The 18,488-nt window shown below is 41.8% G+C and overlaps 1 protein-coding gene across 5 annotated transcripts in view; it reads left to right on the forward strand.

Annotated features, from left to right (window-relative positions):
• Positions 1-18,488, forward strand: part of WWP2 (WW domain containing E3 ubiquitin protein ligase 2) — a 136,561-nt gene that overhangs the window by 94,320 nt on the left and 23,753 nt on the right. For 3 of the 5 annotated variants that reach the window (XR_011498992.1, XM_044760996.2, XM_070500411.1), the window contains one exon: positions 12,484-12,573. The exons of the other annotated variants lie outside the window; for them this stretch is intronic. Coding sequence is in view for 2 of the 3 variants with exons in the window: in XM_044760996.2 (XP_044616931.1) it covers positions 12,484-12,573 (90 nt within the window). In the remaining variant the exon portion in view is untranslated. The remainder of the gene's footprint in view (positions 1-12,483; positions 12,574-18,488) is intronic. 5 annotated transcript variants of the gene reach the window in all.

Consider the following 18,488-nt stretch of genomic DNA (forward strand, 5'->3'; position numbering starts at 1 on the left):
TGGCCCCAATAAGCCAAAGGGAAGTTCAAATTTGGCTATATAGTGAGTAGAGATTAAGAGCATGGACCTGGGAATCAAATAGATCTGGGTTTGAATCCCTGCCCCACCCCATGTGACCTTGCTTTGGTGACTTACTGTCTCAGTAAGGTGTAAGGTAATAATCATGCATATCTCCCCAGGCAGTTAAGGGGCTCAAATAAGATGGCTTTGAAGCACTCATCCATTGGTGGGTGTTACACCTGGTGAATGATATTTTTGAAGTGGTTGTGAAGGACCCATAAAAGAAGGGAATGGTTCCGAACTGGGAAATGAAGTCTTATCTCAGGACTACCATTATAGTCAGGGCCAGTCCTGTTGTGGTCCCACTGTCCATCCTGGTTATCAGTTTGGTACCAAGGAAATCAATGTCCATGTTGCCACAGTCACTGTGATCTCGCCAGTGGTGGCAGTGGTGCTGGGTATGGGTAGGTCCTCTGAGCCTGTGTAATTCGTAAAGGAAAAGGGAAGGATGGATGATTTCTTGCTTGATATATAATATGCTGTATTGTTCTTAAGCCACTTTGAAAAACCCAGGTGTTAAAACAAAAATCCTAAATCTGAAGGCATATACGATTTTTACCGCATACATATTACATTCTTAGCATTTGGCACACTACCTAACTCATTTCTTAATAAGGTATGATGAACAAATGAAAAGTGTTGCAAATAGTTCTTAATACCTCAAACCTGGAGAGAACTGGGGGTATTGAGAAGCAGCTCTGAAAAGTTTTTTTGTGAAGTTTTTGATTTTGTGAAAAGATTAATAACCAAGTCCAGCTCGTCTCTACAGAGATTTCTTTCCTCTCTCGTATGTGGTAAGGAATACTCGAAAGACGTTTTTTGGTTTATAATTTCAAATCTGTATGCTGTAATTTGGGGGGAACAGAACAGAATCATTTTGGCAGGAAGGAGAGAAAATGGCCGCCTGTTTCCCCTGTGAGCTGTTTGTTTTCTTTCCACTGAGCAAATGCCTGGAAGGCCGGCCTCACTCCTGTGTCAGTCACAGGCAATTAGGGCTAATGGCTCAACGTGTCTTTATGTAGGGCGTGTGTGAGGGTTACTGTTCTCTGGGATTGGGCTCTTCCTGTTTCCAGGCAGCTGGAAAACTCCAGGCCCTGAAAACGCTCTTTATTCTCAGTTTGGCAGAGGGAGCAGCAGGGAAGCCGATTCTCCTCCCCCACCCCGCCAGAGGCTCAAACACTTTTTTGAGGTAGAGTTTGAACAGCATCTTTTCCTTGGAGCATTTAGAACGTGATGAGGCCCGTGTGCGGGCCTGGGGAGGCCGCTCCCCACTTTAACACACATGATGGTCCAGAGAAGGGTACTGGGATCCAGTTTTCCAGCCCGGACAGGCTTCCAGGTGCCCATCCCTAAGACAGCTGGAAGCTCTGGTACTTCTCGGGCTGTCTCAGGGCCTGGAGATCATCAGCTGCCTAACAGGCAATTGCCACCAGCACTGCTGAGTGTGTGGCAGTGAGGATGGCAGGCTTTCAGTTAGTGATGCGGGGTCGGTGAGCCGAGGAGTCGAAAGAAAGATTTCTTAGACTCTTAAGATCTGGCAGTAGTGCTCTTTTATTTAGAGAATAGTGTAGCATGGGGACAGGACCCATGGGCAGTCAGAGCTTCTGCTGCCGCTGCTTCTGCTGCCCCCGCTGGCATGGGGACAGGGCCCATGGGCAGGCAGGGCTGCTGCTGCTGCCCCCGCTGGCATGGGGACAGGACCCATGGGCAGGCAGAGCTGGTGCATGGGGACAGGGCCCACGGGCAGTCAGACCTCCTGCTGCTGCCCCGAGTTGAGGGTTAGGGCTAAATTTAAGGCATAGGTATGTGAGTCATCTCTTTACGAAGACAAAGGAAAGAACATGAAAAAAAGTTAAAATGATATCAGTGCAGGTGGGGTCTGGTCGTTGGGTGATCCCATGACTTTTAGACAAGAATCAAATCGGATTAAGTAAAGGTCAGAAGCCACCATCCTAAATCAGTTACATGAGATTGCCAGACAGCAACCAATTTAAGTTCTTGCCTTCTCCATTAAGAGTTTCTAGGGATAAGGTCATCTCTCTTCTTCTTCCTGGTACAGAGAAGGAGGTACCTTTTACAGATAGAGATTTACCTTACAAATGTAAATGTGTCCCAACAAGGGCAAGTTCCATTCCCCAGAGCCTCCTTCCCTGTCCCAGTTTATCAAAAGCAATCAGCCCAAAACAATCCCGATGCCAAAGAGTCATACCTTGGGGTAGCCAATTTCAGGTCCCTACAAGCTCATCCCCCCCTTCCTTCACAAACGCAAATGTCTCTCCAAAGGGCAAGCAAAATTCCAGTCCTCGGAGCCTGCTTCTCATCTGTAGTTTTAAAAGTAACCAGCCTAAAAATCCTCATCATAAACCATTTTAAAATTAAGCAGCCTAAAAATCCTCATCATTAGCTCCTCTGTGATGGCAGCCCAGACAGGGCACACTTTCTACAGCAACCCTTCCAATTCGTAGACTCACCATCCCCATCCCAGCTTATTTACAAGTTTAGGAGATCCAGACAAGATGGGATATTCTTGGTATCTTGGCTTCAGGAGTCAGGGGACCGTGTTTAATCTTTTTAAATAAAACTCTGAGCTTGACATTTCACCACTTAGAATGCCGCAGTCACTACCTATTGTCTACAGCGATAAATTCTCAATTCCTTAGTAAGGCCAAAAAAAGCCCTGCATGATATGACCACACCTACCCCTCAAGCCTTCCATGGAAGACACTTCTCTGCTTTGCTATCTAAGCTCTAGCCAAAGTAACTTATTTTAGTTTGACAAACGTACCACCCTTTCTCTGGACTTGGGACCCTCTACCATGCTGGTCGCTCTTTCTGAAACCTTCTTCACACTTTGTCCATTAGTTCTTATCCATTTTCAAGTTTCAGCTTAATCGGCCCTTCCTGGTACACTAGGTTAAACCACCTGTGTACTGTAACTCTTCTCCCCCAGTTGCTTGTTTCGTGTCTCTCTGCCCTGCTAGGCTATAAACATCAAGATGGCAGGGAGCCTGGCACAGTGTGGGACCGTGAGATGGATTTGTAATGGATAAATTTACATGCTATCTTTTTTTTTTTTTCACCACCTGGACGAACGTTTTCTGCTGCTTTGAGGCCTCAAATAAAGAGCAACTATGACAGGAATATTATATTTTCTTCCCAAGAGTAAGAGCCTAATGCTGTCATTCACTGGGTTGACTGGCTTTGGGTTCAAATATACGTCTCTCATAGGATCGAAGATGCTCTTCCCTGCTCACTAGGGGTCCTCATGTACTGGGAGATATACTGTGGAGCATGTCTCCTCTTTGCTGAGGCATTTCTGAGCTACACTAGATTGCTTTTTCAAGGATCCGGCTGACTTTGTCTCTTTCCGACTTCATCGTCTCAACTCCTTCAGCCTCCTTTATGGAGCAATCGAGCAGGGTTCACTTGGGGATCCCAAGGGCCTATTTGTCCAGTTGCTGCATTGCCTTTCCGAAATTTGCAGCAGGTGAGACTGGTCATAAATATGTCACATGCAGCTGTACATTTTAAGGAGTGAGGGCTACCACAAGCTAGGCTGCAAGAGGTCCAAATAGAACACCCCTCAGCCCTTTTCTCTTTCTCCGTCTCCAAACCCTCCTGCTTTCGGTACCTTTTAGTTTAATTAACACGAAAGAAAACAGCTGGAAGGGTGTGGCGTTTTCAGTTTGCAAATACCCATTAAAGGAGGGGTTCCCGGAAGGCTCGGGAGACATGGTAGATAGCGGTCCAGGCAGTGGGGAGTGAGGCCACTTTGATCGCTGGCCCTACATCTGGTTTTTATCAGCACCGAGCCCACTTTGGGGACCGAATGCTCATTAACAGACTGTGTGTACATGGCTTAGATAAACTCCCAGCGTGTCCCCGGCTCTGGAGCTCACTCAGTCCCTCACACACAGAGGCACATTATTTCACCCTGGCAGCCCGCGCTCTGCTGTGGTTTCTTACATAAGGGAGGCCGTTGTGTTTGGACTGCCGACTTACCTCAGCACTGCCGGTTCACACCATCCTTTTTCTCCCGCAGTCATTGGCTGCCCTGCCCGTTTCCTGCCTCAGAGTAGGATTAATTGAGGAGGGGTGTTCTCTAGATTTTTCAGATCTGCATCTCCCCTACCCCCCGCCCAATTGTGGAGATCCAGAGACCCTTTCTCCAGGTGGTCTTTGAGACACTATCAAGGATGACAACCTTCTAAGAGTTCTCTGATGTTTTGTTTATAGAGACACTTTAAGAGACGGTGGAAGTTGGAGCTTCTCTGCTAAGTTATAAACCAGCCGCTGCCATTGAATTTCATTCCAAACTCATTTTTGGCACTGGCCAAATATCTTTACCCAAGGAGTTTTAAAACAGCGTTTCTCAAACTATCTGTGGAGAACCAATCCTTTTTTTCCTATTGGTTTGTTTTAATTTTTTAATTTTCCATCTGTTACAAATCCTTACTTTTGTTCTTTACTGTATTCAATGAGATGAATCTGTTGATCACATATTTGGATGTCGTGGCAATGTTAAATTGGTACAAAAGTTTCCAAATGCTTTGAAACTTCTGTACTTTTCTGGTCTCTGAGCAGTAACAAACAGGTTGGGTCGTGGACCATACTTTGATCAGCACTGGATTAGAGGATTGTATTGGCAGAATCTGTGTCTTTTTGCAAAATACGGTTTAGTTCTTGACTCTGCAAGGATTATTACACACTTAGGTGTATTACCGATTAGTACGTATGCTGGCTTCCTCCTCTTCCTCTCAGAATGAAAGCCTCATTTCCAAATTCTACTGTTGTTAGAGGCCCACGAGACGTTCTTACCCTACCATATGTATGTATTCCTGTGTAGTTATGAATTTTCATTTTTACTTCACCTTCTTGAGAGCTCCTCAAGAGCAGGGTTACTGTGTCTGTGTCTGTATCTCCAGCACCCAGCATGGTACTTGGCTTCTAGGGAGATGGAGTGAGAAGTGTTTGTCAAAGAACTGGAAAAATAAATGATTTCATTCTCAGTAGCACTTAAAAGTTTTTAAAGTTTTGTTTTTAATTAGAAAAAAATAGGAGAGGAGAGAAGAAGAAAAACAACAATAACAAATAAACACCCAGATTTAACTATTGGTGCTTTTCATGCACCTTGGGTCTTTTTTTTTCCTGACCATTAATAACAGCTAACGTGTGTTAAACGTTTCCAGTGTGTTGGAGAGGGAGAAGTTTCCTACGTGGATTATTTCACGCAGTCTTCACAACACTGTGTGGGAGCCACTCATTTGGCAAATGAGGAAACCTTAAACAATTTGCCGGAGACCACGTGTACAGACGCACTCCCATAAAAACGCATCTACCAAAATTTGATAATCTTATAGTATGTGCTTTTAAAATTTACTGTTTTGTTGTAAAATATTTAAGCTTGCAGACAAGAATGGAGACTAACATAAGAAATACCTGTGGGCTCACCACCCAGCTTTGTCAAACTTTAGCATTATGCTGTACACCTCCCCTTTTTTTAACTTCTTGATGAAGAAGATCTTATCAATATGGTTGAAAGTCCCTGTGCACCCCTCCCTCATCCCTTTCCTTATACGCAGAGATCCATGGAATTGGGTACATTCATTAAAACTGCCATATGGTGTTTTGTTGTATGAACAGGTTAAAATTCATTTATGTTATAATTAAAATTTATATTTACTATATTTATATATTATATATCATATATAGATATAAAATAAAAATATATCTTATATTTATTTATGTTATAATTATCTCTTTACAATGATAAACAGTGCTACAATGAAGTTTTTCTGTGCATGACTTTTTGGGTAAATGTTTCTTTAAGGCATGTGCTGGAACTGGAATTTCTGCATTGTAGGGGATGAAGATCTTCAGTTTTAGTAGATACTGTCAAATTGCTTTTTGGAGTCAGCTCACCAGTTCACACTCCCGTGAACATGCGTAAGCATTCCTGCTGAAACTTAGTATTGTCAGATTTTTTTTCACTTTGGCCAGTCTGATGGGTGTGAATGGTATCTCTTTGTGATTTTAATTTGAATTTCCTTAATAACTATCGATATTGAACCTCCTAATACATGTGTTTTATTTGGTTCTTTGGTTTCCTTTTTTGTGAATTGGCTATTCATGTATTTTTGTTCATTTTTCTGTTTGGCTGTTTGTCTTTTTCTCTTGAATCTGCAGGATTTCTTAACATATGCTGGATACTAATCACTTGTCAATTATGTGTGTTGCAAATATTTTCTCCTGGCCTGTGGTTTTTCTTTTCACTTTTTTATGTTGCCTTTTATTGTACAGGATTTCAAAATTTTAAATAGTCAAATTTGTTAATCTTCTTCATGTGCCTTTTGTCTCTTGTCTAAAATTCTGAAATTGTTAAAATTTAGTACACATACACCCCCACGTTTTGTTGATTTTGATATTTTCTGTTATTTCATGTTTTAACTCAGAGTGTCATAGTTTAATTGGCAGTGTCTTTTTCTTTCTTAGTGGTATGTTACATCATCTTACAATCGATGGCACTTTAGGTTTATGAAGAACAGTGCATTTATATAATTTTTAAACAAAATTTTGATTCTTATGTATGTTATTTTTTAACTTGCTTTTTCCACCCAATACATTGTAATCGTGAGAGCAAGTCAATATTATCTACAATGTTAATTTCAATGACTGAATACTCATTATAGAAATAATATGATTTATTTTACTAATCCTCCATTTTTGGGCATTTAGGTTGTTTCCAGTTTTCCTTTAACATGCTGTTGCATACTGTGACAGATGCACTTACAGCTAAGTCTTTGACACATAATTATTTCTTCAGGATCTGTCCTAGAAGCAGAGTTGCTGAGTTAAAGGGTATTCACGTAGGAAAGGTTTTTGACTAAGGTGCCAAATTGCCCTTTAAAAGAGTACGCCCATTTTTGCTCCCACCAGCTATTTTTTAAAGAGCGACTATTTCTTTACATTGCCAAATTTGTCTGCAAAATCTTTTATCTGCAAAAATGTTAAAAAAATTTTTTTGTAGACAGCATCTCCAGGAATTATTTTGCCTCTCGGTGAAAGCATATGTTTTAATGTCATGAACTTCCATTGAAGAGCTTTGGAGACTTTTCCAAGGCAAAGAAAATGGAATGGTTGAAGAAGAAGAAAAACAGACTAATTCAGAAGCCCCGGTAGCTGCTTTGAGCCGTCCTCTGCTTAAAGGACATAAAGTGCTGGTCGTCAATAGTTTTTAAAATGGGATTAGTGTGCTCAGATTTAAAAGAAAGCTTAGTATTTCAAGAAGGGTTCTTGGGGGGAAGGACTGGGTTTAACACATTTCCTACCCAGTTGACAAAGGACCTACTGAAGCAATGAAAACAGTCAGCAGGAGATGTGTTCCATTGCGCACAGATTTCTGACTCACAAAACAGTCTGAAGACGTCCCTACAGAGGAAATAAATCTTATGGTTCACCTAGGAAGTGGCCAAAGCTTGGGGAATAGGATTTGGTTCAGAGTCACTTATTACAGGAGCCTAAAATAAGAAAATATGAATTCCGTGTAGCTTTTGCCTGTGGGGAGTTGAACCTCTATGTAGGCAGCTTTAAGAATACTTGAGTACTTACTGTGTAATTTTCTGAAGTTTAGTTTTGTCTAAGTAACCAGCAAAGCATCTTTTCTTTGAGATGGGTAAGGGTTCTGGCCTTTATTTTCTAATGGAGAGAGTGAATTTTGATTGAGAGTCAGCTGTATTTATGACCAGTGCCTGTGTTAATAAAAGAGAGCAAATTAATAAAACAAATTAATATTGTTCTTACTAAGCATTTTTGAGCATGTTGATATCATCTCTGATTCTAACCTGAAATCCTCATCTAGCTTTAATCTTTTTCAAATTTAATCCTACTTTTGGTGAAACTGTGATTCTGTTCAAACACAAGGGAACCTGACCAAGAAGGATGTTGATCAGGATGGTTGAATCTAAACTGTAGTGGCAGGTAATTGAGAAGTAATTTCCTGAAGACGTTTTATAAAACCTTCCACAAGAAAATGTGGTTCAGGTGACAAGACACTTTCCTTTCAGATAACACAGGAGAGAAATGATTGGATGTCATCCTAATAATGGAATTTTTAGCCTTTATCCTTTTAATGATGGTGATGGTGGGGGCTTTGGGGCATGGATGTGGAAGATATACAACTGAATAAAAGGCAGTTAAAACCCGTAGGAGCAAAGGTAATTTAGGTTAAAAAAAAGTACCTAAAATTAATTGAAATTGGAGACTACTTTTTAAGTACTTTCAAATACAGAGACCCTGTGTAGTCTGTGGTCCAACTGAATGTTACTCATTGAAGGCCAAGGAGCAATGTGTTGGGAAGGGACCTGAAACAAGCTTGCTGCTTTGAACACTGTTCCTGAGAGCATCAAAGAAAGCTATTCAATGAGAGAGGATATGACCCACGTGACCAGGATGCCGTATTGAGACCCATGGGTAGTTTGATTGAAAAGGCTTTTAATCTCAGCATAAAGAAGATGCTTATAAGGGACAAAAACCTAACCCCTGACAGGGATATGCTGATGAAAGGTTGCTACCAGTATCGCTTTCTTGGCATGGGGAGACCGAGCCAAGACAGTCGGAAGGCTTAATCTATGCGGGTCAGCAGCTCCTGAGGAGAAATGAAAATCGGGAGGCTCGTTTGACGACAGAATTGACCGACTGTGCTGCACAAGTGCAGGGAAGAGATATGTATGAATTCTGAGGAGCCATGCAGGTAAGGGAGGAGTTGAGAGTTCTCTAAGAAAAGCAGCTAGGCCAGGTCATGGATCAGGGAGGACCCACATGGACATTTAATCTGAGCAGGAGTTCAGTTTTATAAAAGGCAAAATGTAGATATCAAGAAAGGTAATGGAAGAAAGGTCTTGTTCCTCTGGAAACTATTTTTCTAGCTAAGCCTGTTGAGAGGGTTCACAGAAGGACATTGAGATTTGCTGGACAATAACAGTCCCTGAAAGAGAGACTTTCATTTCTAGGATCAGCTGGGATCAAAGATAGGATGGACAGGTCTTGTCTAGGCTGGGAAAGAGCCACCGTAACTCTTGAATATAAACAAAGAGCACTTCACACTGGTTTCCTTTCTGGCAGTGTGTGGGAACACCACTGTGACGATTATAGGCATTTACTTTATGGAATTTTAAGTATTACCTCATCTTCAAATTAAAATATTAGCCAAAGTATAATAAAACCAGTTTTCTCCTTACCTCAAATGAAATATAGAAGAAGTCAAAAGTAGAGACTACTTATAATAAAGATGAAAATTGTAACAAAAAATTATTGGAATACAGAAAAATGTGTATAAGCACCTTTTATCTCTAATTGCTACAACAAATATTTTGTCTTTATTAAAGAGGTAGCCTCACCCACATGTTATGGACAGTTTCCCAAATAGCAACTGCAACAGGAGCAAACTAATTTTGTTAGTGCTTTTGTGCCACAAAATTGTCAAGGGAGGGAAGGATATAGCTAACTTCTTAGGGATTGCTGGGGAGCCCTCAGCTACATAAGTCTCTGTAGGAACAAAGGTTATAAAAGAGTGGTTTGCTGCCATTGCCTCGAGGAGCTTCCATATTTCAGTCCTTATCTTTCAGCCAAGTAACTTTCTCAAGACTTTCCTCATTTCCAAATTCAGATGAATACAGAGGGTATCAGATTAGCTGCTCTATTGCCGAGCGAGCAGCCAGGAGGAATTTGGAGAGCTGGTGCGAAGCCACAGTATGTCATCCTGCCTTTCCTGCTGAAAGGTCCCAACCAGATCCCTGCAGATGGGACAGCAGCCTCTTGAGCTGGCAGTGTTTGTTACTCTTTTTGTCTTTAATTCAGAAAGGCATCCAGAAGGAGATCTATAACTTTACCCAGCGTGCATTTTCATCTTGCCACTTTTGCCAGAAGATTCTGCCCTTTTAATAAAATAGTGGATGAAGTGCAAGGATCTTCCTTTTGCAGTGGGAGGAGCCAGGCCTGGGTTAAATCACCAGTATCCGCTTCAGCCAGAACCAGAGCAAAAATGGCCAGGACAGAAAATGTTCTCGAGCGCCTTTTAATGGTGTTTATAGCACTCTAGTCCTCAACCCAGTAGTTGATCCCTTTTGAAGAGTGGGAGTGTGGAACCACCGGTCCTTGCTGCTCCCAGGGTTAACCCTCCCAGTAGTGCAAAATGTGCAGCCTCTTCTGGTAGATTGGATCTGAGCAGAGGGTTGTGATGAAAATGGAGCCTAGAAATGAACATGGTGGGCCCATTATAATTCCTTCCCAGTCGTCTTGATTCTTCAGGGCCCCCTGCCAGGACTCCAGTGCTAGTGAAAGCTGTTCACTTCAAGATGGGGATTGGGATGGCACCTGGTACCTTGTCTGCTGGGTAGTAGGTTCCCTATAAATTCTAGTTGACTTTTATTGTCCTCCTTTCTTCCTTTCAGCATGACATGGTAAAACTCATGGGCTAGGAAGTCAGAGCTGAGTTTGAATGCCATGTAAGAGTTACTTAGCTTCTCTGAACCTCATTTTCCTCATGGTGATGGCTTTTCTCACTTTAAAAGATGGAGACAAGGACTACATGAGTTAAAACATGAGCTCATTGTAGATGCTCAGTGGGTGATGGTCCACCTTCCCTTCCTTGCCTTAAAAACTTCATGTATATCTGTATCTGAACCAGCCTTGGAAGGGCTGATCAATGCAGTCCACTGATCAGACATCCTGATTTAAATGAGAAATGGTATTGAATAAAGCTGGTGTCTATTGGAGTAGACACATCTGGCTTAGTAATAGAAGTTAGGACATTTATTTCAGAATACAGTCAGATCTGCTGTAAAATATGTGTTCCTAAAAGTCACCACGCTATGCAAAATCATACAATAAAAACCACAGAGCTTATGGGGAAAAATGGATTAGGAGCATAACACTGAAAAATGTGGCAGTGACACCCACAAAAAATAGGAACCTAATAAAAATGGTAGCAGTTTTACACATTAAATGGTTGACATACCTAACACTGCAATAAATATGGCACATTTCCACGAGAAGACCTGACATTTGCTTGTGGAAGCAGGTGTCAGAAGGGTTGGAGTTTGTGAGTGTTGTTGTGGAGTAGTGCAAGGAGGCTTATCTGAAACCAGACAGGAGTTGTAACACCACATGTCTTTGGGTGTGGTGTATACCATGCAGTCAACTGAGGTAGCTGGTAGATGTATGTGGGTTTTGTGTATTCCTACTGACTGGGTTCAGCTAGGGGAAATCTTCTGTGCTCATCTAGTGTTTCTCAAAGGCAAAATCATGCATAAGAAAACACAAAGTTCACATTATGCTCACATTGTTCTCTCGTGTATCAATCACATTGAAATAGATTTGTCTTTTCAAAACAAGCATTTCAGCAGAACTGATTTTACTAGCTTCCTGGAAAAGGTCACCTTCCCTAGGCAGTATTCAAAAGTAGAAGTCAATAAAATCAGTGTAAAACATAAAGGCTAATGGGACTATTAACATTCTTTATAAAGTGGTAATCATTTTATAGATATAAATTTTGCATCCTTTATGTATATATATAGGTTACTGTATTCTGAGTAAGTAGAGTTATTGTCAGATTACATTAAGGGTGGGAATAATGGGAATGTGGGGGTGGGTGGTCCTTGGCTGTATTTTGTAGTGATTTTGCTTGTGGATTATATTCCTTTGGGTCATCTGCTACCTTGTCGTTCTTCCGTTAGCACAGATGAGCCACCCTCAGCACCCCGGTCTCGTATTAACTTACATACAGACTTAGGGGTAGGGCAGTCCATACATAGCAGTCTGCTGTGTTTCTTGATTCACCCATATCTTTCTTAAAGATCCTCTGTAAATGAATCCTGTATTTTAAAAAGAAATGTGATCATGAATATATATGATGCTAGGAGAACAGGGATAGTCCTATCATTTGTGACTTTAAGAGGTCATGTAGGCTAAAAAGGCTGGAGGGTCCACAGATAAGTGTTAGGTGAGGCCCATGAGCCCCGGAAATTGCATATAAATTTTTGTTGGCAAGTGCATTTTGGAAGGAAAAAGGAAAGGAAATTACATTCCTAAAGAGATCTTTGATTCCAAAATGGCCAAGGAACACTGATTTAGAAAAATCCATGAAATGTAGATTCATATGGGTTGTTTAGGGGACTTTAGAGCAATCTATAGCATATCCTAGTACCTTGAGTCCATAAAGGGGAGCTATTATAGTTTTCTCAAGAAGACTCCTGGGTGCCACTGTCAGCAACAGCATGGAGCTAGTCTGATGCTGTGTTGATCTTGCATGTCATCTTTGATGTTTCCTCTCAAATTAGCCACATCAGCAGTGAAGGACTCCCTTTCCAATAAGGGCTTATGCCTTTCAACTGTGTATCTCGTGTTTCCTTTGACTGTATTTTTCAGATGGGAGCAGCGAGAGCTGCCCAATGGGCGTGTCTATTATGTTGACCATAATACCAAGACCACCACCTGGGAGCGGCCTCTTCCTCCAGGGTAAGGCATTGACTGACCAGCCCTGAGACTCTAGAACTGGCGCTAAGGGTCACCCTACAGCTTCTCCACCACTCGCAGCCATAGCCATCTCTTTATTTTCCCCTACTCTCTCTTCCTTTCTCTCTCTTTTTTCCCCTCCTCCCTTTGTCTTCTCCTTCTACATTCTTTCCTGTCTCTCTCTATGTTGCCTTCTCCCCAGATGCATTGGATTGACCATAACTGATGTCCATGAGTTTTATTAAGTGGTATTCAGAACTACTATGGCTGTTGGGTCCTGGAGGAAGGAGGTCTGGGGAGGCCTCCTCGGCTATTGGTGTCTCAATACCCTCAGTCATTTCACCTACAGAGATATCCTGGTTTTCAGTCTCTTTCTGCAGAGGTAGCAAAGTATAGGGACATTTATCCCAAGTCACTTGATTGCTTTTCCTATTCACTTACGTTAATTCTGCTCTCATTTCTTAGGACATACTAGGATTTTTAGAGCATCTCTGGGGAAGAAAGGGCATGAGGAAGCCAAGATAGAAAGGGTGTTGATGCATTTCACAGCACCCTGTGCCCAACCAGCCCCCAACGACAGTGTGCTCCTTGTTCAGCTGGGCTTTGTGAGAATGCAGCTAAGTTCTCCAAAACCAGAGGATGAGTGAGGCTTCCAAGTGAAGAAAGACTGTCCAAGTTCAAGGAGAAGGGGTTTGGTTCCCTGTCTGCCAGAGATAGAAAGTTCTTTCCACATGTGTCTCCTGGTCCTGGGAACTTTTGAAGGAGAATGTATTCTGCTCTGAGGAAAGAATCACCTTCCAGTAAAACAACCATGAAGGACATACAGTAGGAACACTTCCCCATCCTAAGCTTGCTGAGAGAGAGGATGTCAGAAGTGAGGAGTGTTGGGAGAGCCCCTCTGCTGTTTGGTTCAGCTATCGGGCGTGTGCCAGGCAAATGCTACCTCACCTTCTGGTCCTACAAATTTCCATGGACGTGCTTCTTTTAGTTTCAATTTTCCAGTAGAATGCTTGTGTTTTCCTTATCCTTCTGGGAATGAAACTCATAATCTGTCATCATTAGTCCTCACTCTGTTTTCTACTTTGACTTTAAATCCAGTGAAGTTACCAAAGGTAAACATTGACTTCTTAGAAAAAAATTGAACATTTTATTATGGAAATTATGGAAATTTTCATATTATTGTGGAAAATTTCAAATATGCACAAAGTAGAGAGAATTCCCACATACTCAAGACTTAGCTTCAGTAATTACCAACTCATGGCTAATTTTGTTTCATCTATACTAGGGGTTGGCAAACTATGAGCCTGTGGACAAAATCCAGCCCTTCACCTGTTTTTGTAAATAAAGTTTTATTGGGACACAGCCACACTCATTTGATTACTTATTGTCTGTGGCTGCTTTCGTGTTCAATGGCAGAGTTCAATAATTGTGCCAGAGACTATATAGCCCATAAAGCCTAAAATATTTACTTTGTGGCCCTTTATTGAAAAAATTTGCCAACTCCTGATCTGTAATCCTTACTCACCCCTTCGTGCTCCCTGTCCTAGATTATTTTGAAGCAAATCCCAGACATCATATCATTTTATCCATATTTCAGTATACATTTCTAAAAACTGTTCTCTTATTAAAAATAAAACCACTATATTGTTAACAGTATTTCCTTACTGTCATTAAATACCCAGGCATTACTCAAATTTTTCCAATTGTCTCACAAATTAATCGCTCTTTTTTAATGGGATGCATTGCTCAGTTACACTTTGTATATTTATAGCACGTGTATTTAAAAGCAGTGGTAACTTGGTAAGCGTTTTGTTTGCTGCCTCTGAACCTCTCTGGTCTGTAAGTTATGTAGGCCTTGACCTGGTGAACATTTGGATGGAATCTAAATGAAGATATTTGATGACGTCTTCTAAGGATGGCTGAGGATTTACTCTTCTTTCAGTATTGAGGTGGGACACCAGATTCAGCTTTCTAAGTCCCACCTATTTTCAGCATAGTTTTGATGTTTTCTTGGGAGAAGGCTCAGCTCTACATCCTACATAGCCTATTAGTTCTTCCTGAGTTTTAGGCCCAGACCTTTGAGCCCCTGGCACTTACTTCCACTCTGTAATGGGGAGCCCAGAGAGGACAGAGTGCTTAAGCTTTCATCGCTAATTAATGGGAGAAGTTCTGCCCCAGGGAAGAATTACCGTGGTGGCAACAGTCTCAAAACTACAGATGGGATGCTTATCTCAGCAGACGTAGTCACCCAAGAGCAAGATTGAGCCAAAGGATTCACTTTCTCACCGCCACCCTCTTCTGTCATACCCATGGGAACCTTGTATGAAGACCAATCATTTCATCAGGAGCAAATAGTACTGGACCTGGTAGCTAAGGACGAATGCAGTAATTTGCTCTTTAGTCACTCTTAGGCGATTCTCAGATCACAGGTGAGGAGGGAAAGTGGTCATCACAGAGCACAGTGTAGGGAGGCCTCACAGCGGGAGGCAGATTGAATTTGGTATGCAGGTAAGCCTGGAGGTGGACTTATATAAAAAGACGAAGGCAATTTAAGTTGGGGGAACAGGTTAAGGGAATGATGCATGGAGCAGTTTTGCTGGACTGGAAGGTTTGTTTGAAACAAAAATGCTCCAAGTGTGTCCAGGAAGGTCCCTGGGTTTGGTGGAGATGCTCACTGGAACCAAAGATCATGAAAGCGCTGCCTAGGCCTCCACCCACTGCTCTGTTTTTATAGATTGGGAGTCTGCGTAAGATTTCACCTGAAATCAAGGGTTGGATTATGCTGCTTAGAAGTTTGAAATTCACCAGTGCGGAGGACTTCTAATTAAACATGTGGCCTGAACATGTGTTGATTTCCATTCCTTTCTGAAAACTCACTAGAAAGGCAATAAAGGTATAGAAAAGTATAATGATAAAGGGATGGAAGAGGAGGAGCAGCATATGGGAGATTCTAATCGAAGTTTAGTTGCTGATAGATAAGTGGCAGAGCTGAGAAAGCTGAAACCCAAGCTCTCAGTGTGGTGTATCCACCAGGAAGCCAGCCGGCCAGTTTGCACCATGGAGCCCTGGAAAGCCTCAGCAATCAGAGACATGTGTATGTGTTTTTGTGTGTGTGTAATGAGACTAAAAACTTGAAGTTAAGTTTAAAATGTGTGCAGGGAGCTCTTAGATTCCCAGGTTGTCAGTCATCACTCCCATCCCTCCACCACACACGTGCATGCACACACATACACACACGCACACACACATGTTCATACTGCCATAGCTGCAGGCAAGGATGAACTCAGAAGAAAGGGGTTAAGTAAGGATGCTGTCCTCAGGCTAAAGATTAGAAAGTTTTTTTTGCTGGGAAAAGTGACCAGTCTAAGGGGAGAGAGCTACAGATTGTGATATTTTGGGATCTTCTAGGAGAGAGCTGAGTGAAGCCACTGCTCAGCCAGCTCCCACCTGGGTACCTAGAGCTTCCAGTCAGCCTTTTAGTGGCTCACTTTTAAATGTGAATGAACAGCCAAGGAACAACAGAGAAAAAGGGACTTGGTGAAAGCAGTATAGGGAGCTGAATAAAACTTGAAAAAGTACAACCAAATTATAATTCATATCCTCAAAGATTTAGAAGAAAATAGGGCATCTCTGGAAGAAGAACAGGAGACCATAAAATGAACCAGGAAGAAAACAAGAAGAGCTTTTTAGAAATTAATATATATGACAGCAGAAATAAAAAAAATTAAATAGAATGATTGAAAGATAAAGTTGGAGATAAGAAAATTAGAAGGTGAGTGTAGGAGATCCAACATCTGTATAGTAGTTCTAGCAAGAAAGAGCAGAGAAATAGAGGATAGGAAATTATCAAAGAAAGAATAAAAGGAAATTGCCAGAACTCAAGGATTACGTATCAAAATTCAAAGGGCCTACCAAATGCCTAACCCAGAGAATGAAAAGAACTCCACCCCAAGGCACATCCGAATGGAATTCCAGAAGGCCAAGAGAATATCTCAAAAGCTTCCAGAGGGAAAAAACAGGGTAAATATCAAGGATCAGGAATCAAGAACGCCATCCTTCTTCTCAACAGCAGCTATGGAGTAGGACCCTCAAAAATTCTGGTGGAAAATTATTTTCTGTCTAGAAATCAACTTCTAGTCATTTTAACGCTCAAGTGTGAGGGTTGAAATAAAGGGATCTTCAGACATCCAAGCTTTCAAAAAATTAACTTCAGTTCATCCTGTCTCAGAAGCTACTAGATGATTTATTCCACCACATGAGAGGAAACCACGAAAGAAGTCATGAGACATAGGACACAAGGGACTCAATTCAGGGGCCAAAGACATTCCTAAGAGGAAGGTGAGGGAGGATGACCCAGGACAATAATGTCGAGCAGGCCTGGGGAACTGTCCACACTGGACAAAGGGTGCCTGGAAAGATGTGGCTGAGAGATAATGACATTGAGAGGCCACCTGCTCTGTCACAATCTGGGGCTGAATTAGTGTTAGTTCTTGAAAACCAAGCAGAATGAAATGCAGAATTCTTAATTCCAGAAAAAAAGAAAAAGTTGTACAAGTAAGGAAATGTGTTTATAGTGTTTTATAAAGTCATACTACAAACTCTGAATATTGACTTGATGATTTTCTAAATTGGGAGGATGGAGGAAGAGTGGGCACTGCATTGGGGGGTGGAATACAATAACTAAATCCTCAGCTTTGATAGTGGAAAGTCCATAAGTAATATCTAATATGGGAGAAATGAAGAATAATGGAATAAGCATGTTATTTAACAATATGGCTATAAATAGAAGCAGTCAAGAGTTGAAAGTAGTTGCTTCTGAGGAGCAGGAATCAGCAATGGGGAGAGGTAGGGCAGGAGACACTGTTTTTCATTGTATCCCCTGTAATTCTATTTGTTTGGGGATTTTTTTGTCTTTTTGTTTTCGCTGAGAAAGATTAGCCCTGAGCTAACATCTGTTGCCAATCTTCCTCTTTTTTTGCTTGAGGAAGATTAGCCATGAGCTAACATCTGTGCCAGTCTTCCTCTACTTTATATGTGGGTCACTGCCACAGCATGGCTGATGAGTGGTATGGCTCCGTGCCCGAGATCCAAACCCATGAACCCGGGCCACCAAAGCAGAGTGCACCAAACTTAACCACTATGCCACAGGGCCAGCCCCCTATTTGTGTTTTTAAACTATGGATACATGATTTCTTTGACAACAAATAAAAATAAATAAAAATCACTAGTTGAGAGGATTTATGAGAAAGCTGGGACGATTCCAGATTATTGGGAGCCTTGACTACCAGCTAAAGCAGTTGACTCAAGGGCAGTGGGGAGTCTAAACGAAACTTTTGAGCAGGAGTGTGACGTAAAGTGTCAGTTTGGTATGGTTACCCTGGGGGCAGTTTATAAGCTGGACTGGAGTGGGGAGATTGGTTCAGGGATGGTTGGACATAGAAGTGGAAAATCAAGGGCAGAGAAACAACAAAAAAGAAGCCCTCGGGCTGAGTGGTTTACTAGTGTTCATCTCTGGGAGGAGGAGAACATGAGGAAGACTGGGAAAGACTCAGGTGTAGAGAGAGCTGTGGTGTTTAGTTGAATCCAAAATGACAGCAGGTCACAAGGCAAGGCCATCCAGCAGGTGGAGTCTGGATACAATCTGGGAACTGGCCATAGGGACTGGGAACTGCTTGAGGAGAAGCCACTTTTAGGGTGGCTGTGAATTTAAAAGAATCATTGAAGGGATGGCAAAATAAATCAGCTAGTGGGCTAACCCTGAAAATTGAGGGAGGTACCAGATAAAGCACAATAGTCACATGAGTGAAGTAAGAATTCAGAGAAGATGAAATGAGAAGGTAGTTAGGGAACAAAGACTCTGCAACACCTTGGAATTATACAATATAATCCATATTGGGGTCCCTTTGCAGTGGGTTAAT

Source organism: Equus asinus, chromosome 28, assembly GCF_041296235.1.
Source record: "Equus asinus isolate D_3611 breed Donkey chromosome 28, EquAss-T2T_v2, whole genome shotgun sequence".
Taxonomy (NCBI): domain Eukaryota; kingdom Metazoa; phylum Chordata; class Mammalia; order Perissodactyla; family Equidae; genus Equus; species Equus asinus.